Source organism: Myotis brandtii, unplaced genomic scaffold (genome assembly GCF_000412655.1).
Source record: "Myotis brandtii unplaced genomic scaffold, ASM41265v1 scaffold27551, whole genome shotgun sequence".
In the NCBI taxonomy this organism is placed as follows: Eukaryota; Metazoa; Chordata; class Mammalia; order Chiroptera; family Vespertilionidae; genus Myotis; species Myotis brandtii.
Window position 1 is genome coordinate 2473 of NW_005360488.1, and position 2770 is coordinate 5242.

At 36.8% G+C, this 2770-nt stretch overlaps 1 protein-coding gene across 1 annotated transcript; it reads left to right on the forward strand.

The window, feature by feature from the left end:
* Window positions 1–281: 281 nt before the first annotated feature.
* Window positions 282–2764, forward strand: LOC102249335 (serpin B3; the record flags this gene model as incomplete). Its single annotated transcript, XM_005868711.1, has 3 exons — window positions 282–424; window positions 719–874; window positions 2432–2764. Coding segments are annotated over 3 exons (632 nt in total), but the record flags the coding sequence as incomplete, so codon positions are not given.
* Between the last annotated feature and the right edge of the window lie 6 nt (window positions 2765–2770).

The following is a 2770-nucleotide window of genomic DNA, read 5'->3' on the forward strand; positions in this document are numbered from 1 at the left end:
CAGATGAAATCAGTTCATCAGTATTCAGTGTGAGATGACTGAAGTCACCCTCAGAGAATCTGAACACCTTCCTAATCATAAAAAGGGTTGTCTTCTCCATAGGGGTAACTCCATCAGGCTGGTGATATAAGAAAGATTGTACCTTGTCAACTATTTGGTCATGGAATCACTAAAGTGGTGACTTGTATGAATAACTAATGATCACTTTAATTTTCAAAGCATCTTCCAGACAAACCACTTGTACCTTTCATGATAGACCTTTGTTTTTCTTTCTTTTGCAGGAAAAATCAAGGATCTCTTTCCCGAAGGCTCTCTTGACAGCTCCACCGTTCTGGTTCTGGTGAATGCCATCTATTTCAAGGGGCAGTGGAATGAAAAATTTGATCCAAAAAAAACTGAGCAGGGGCAATTTTGGCTGAACAAGGTATTGTCTATTTTTTACTTATATAATGCAATGTAGCTAGACATAGAATGTTCCATTTCAACACATATTTGATTAATGTACAACTGCAGGTAGAAAACAGAATTTCTCACAGCTGCACTTTCTTGTTTTATTTTTTACTTTATTTAGTTAGGAACCCTTAAAGAAACTCTTCTCTCTAACTCACAAATGTCCCAGATTATCTCTTAGAAAGAGGATGTGTTTGCTATCTCAATAATATTATTTTTTTAACTTATGCCTCCCTTGGCACTTGTTTGCCACACTAATTTACTGCAGGATACAAGCAAACTTGTCCAGATGATGAAACAAAGCAATATGTTTAAGTTCGCCTCACTGGAGGACATGCAAGCCAAGATCCTGGAAATACCATACAAAGACAAAGATCTGAGCATGGTGTTGTTGCTGCCAAATGAAATAGATGGTCTTCAGCAGGTAAAACCTTGTATCTACAATTCTTCTTTCTATTGCCCAATTTCCTTGTAGGACAATGCTTGTGTGGGCTGTTTATGGAAGCGGTGCTCACAGCCCATGGGTGATGTCTGAAGGGGTTCAGGAATAGATACTTTGTCTCTTCTATGAATACAGCCTGAAGGAGAGGTGTTAAGGAGAACCTAGCATTCGGTCATGTCCCAAAAAATAAATAATATCTTAAGTATCACGTGTGTGTGATATGGAAAAATATATAGAAGTTTGTAGGATCATGGGTCCCATTAACATTCTGATGAAACCATGAATGTCAGTTCAGGAAAAATACATATACCTTGGCACACACATGGGCTATTTTGCAACCATAGGAACCTCAGATATATTCCAATTTATTCACTTGAAGACCAAAAAACTAAGACTTTGATGTAGGTGACACATGGAAAAACATATGCAGGTTCACCCAGAAACAAAAGCAAGCAAATTAAAGCACCAATGGGTACTATTTTGCATACTGACTCACAATGAGTTTGTGGACAGTAGACAAATAGATTTATCTTGATTTTCACTTCTCAGTTTAGAAGTAGTCTATCCCTAAGAGCTCCAAGTCATTTGCACCCTCATTCCTGTGAGAGAGAAAAAAGAGAAATTTTCCTTTTAGCATTTTATAATGATTAAAGATAATGTGTAAAAAATATCAATAACAATACCTGACATATTGAGGACATTCCAAAAATGGAATATACAATCCCTATAATAGTAAAGGATGCTGCCAGAGTTGCAGTGAGCTTGCCACACTCAAAGTATATACTGTGGCAACACTGGCAGGGGAAGTCCTCCAGGAAAGTAGTCTGGTGGGATATGTGAATAGCCTTTACTATCTCTTTCCTCCCACCCAGCAGTCCTCCTTATCAATAACATTAGGAGCCCCAGTCCTGGAATTTATCCTCTGCTAATTAGTCTAAACAAGGCAAAAGCATTTGGACCAAAGTGTCTAAAAGTAATGAACATTTCAAAACAAGGAACATTGGTGCAGCATTGTATTGCCAATAGTTTAGCTTAGGGGCTGACACACAGTAAATACTTTAAAAATATTAATTATGAAAAGATATATACATTGACTATCAGTTTAATGGCAGGATATAACAATTTAAACTTGATTCAAGAAATATATAGCTATATGGAGATGTTTACAAATAGGTCAAGCAACAAAAAAAGAATAAAAGTAAGTTGGATGCTATAAATTCTAATAAAAATTGTACAAAAAACATTAACTAGAAGAGAACTATTTAAAATGTAAACATACAGTGGACAGGCAGTTAAGAATGGAGGTATATATTTCATCTTTTACAAAATAATTTTATTTAGTGGTTCTATTGCTTTATATATAATACAGATGATTAGGTTTATTATATATAATATGGACTTAGATATTACTATCTATTATAATATATATATAACTGAATCTCCTGTATTCATATTTGCTGGAACATTTTAATCCAATGCTCAGTTTTGTTCAATGTCCACTGAGAATCATGTCATTTGTTATTTTTTCCATCATTATAGCTTGAAGACAAACTCACTGCAGAGAAATTAATAGAGTGGACGAGCTCACGGAATATGAGCATGAGTCATGTGCATGTTCACTTACCTCGGTTCAAAGTGGAACAAAGCTTTGACCTCCAGGTCACTATGAAAGCCCTGGGGATGGTGGACGCCTTCAGTTCAGGGGATGCCGACTTCTCGGGCATGTCAGGAAGTGGGGGTCTCGTGATATCTGCAATCGTACACAAGGCCTTTGTGGAGGTGAATGAGGAAGGTACAGAGGCTGCAGCTGCTACTGGCGTAGTAGGTTCTATCACATCAGTACCAAATTATGAAATGTTCCATTGTGATCACCCCTTC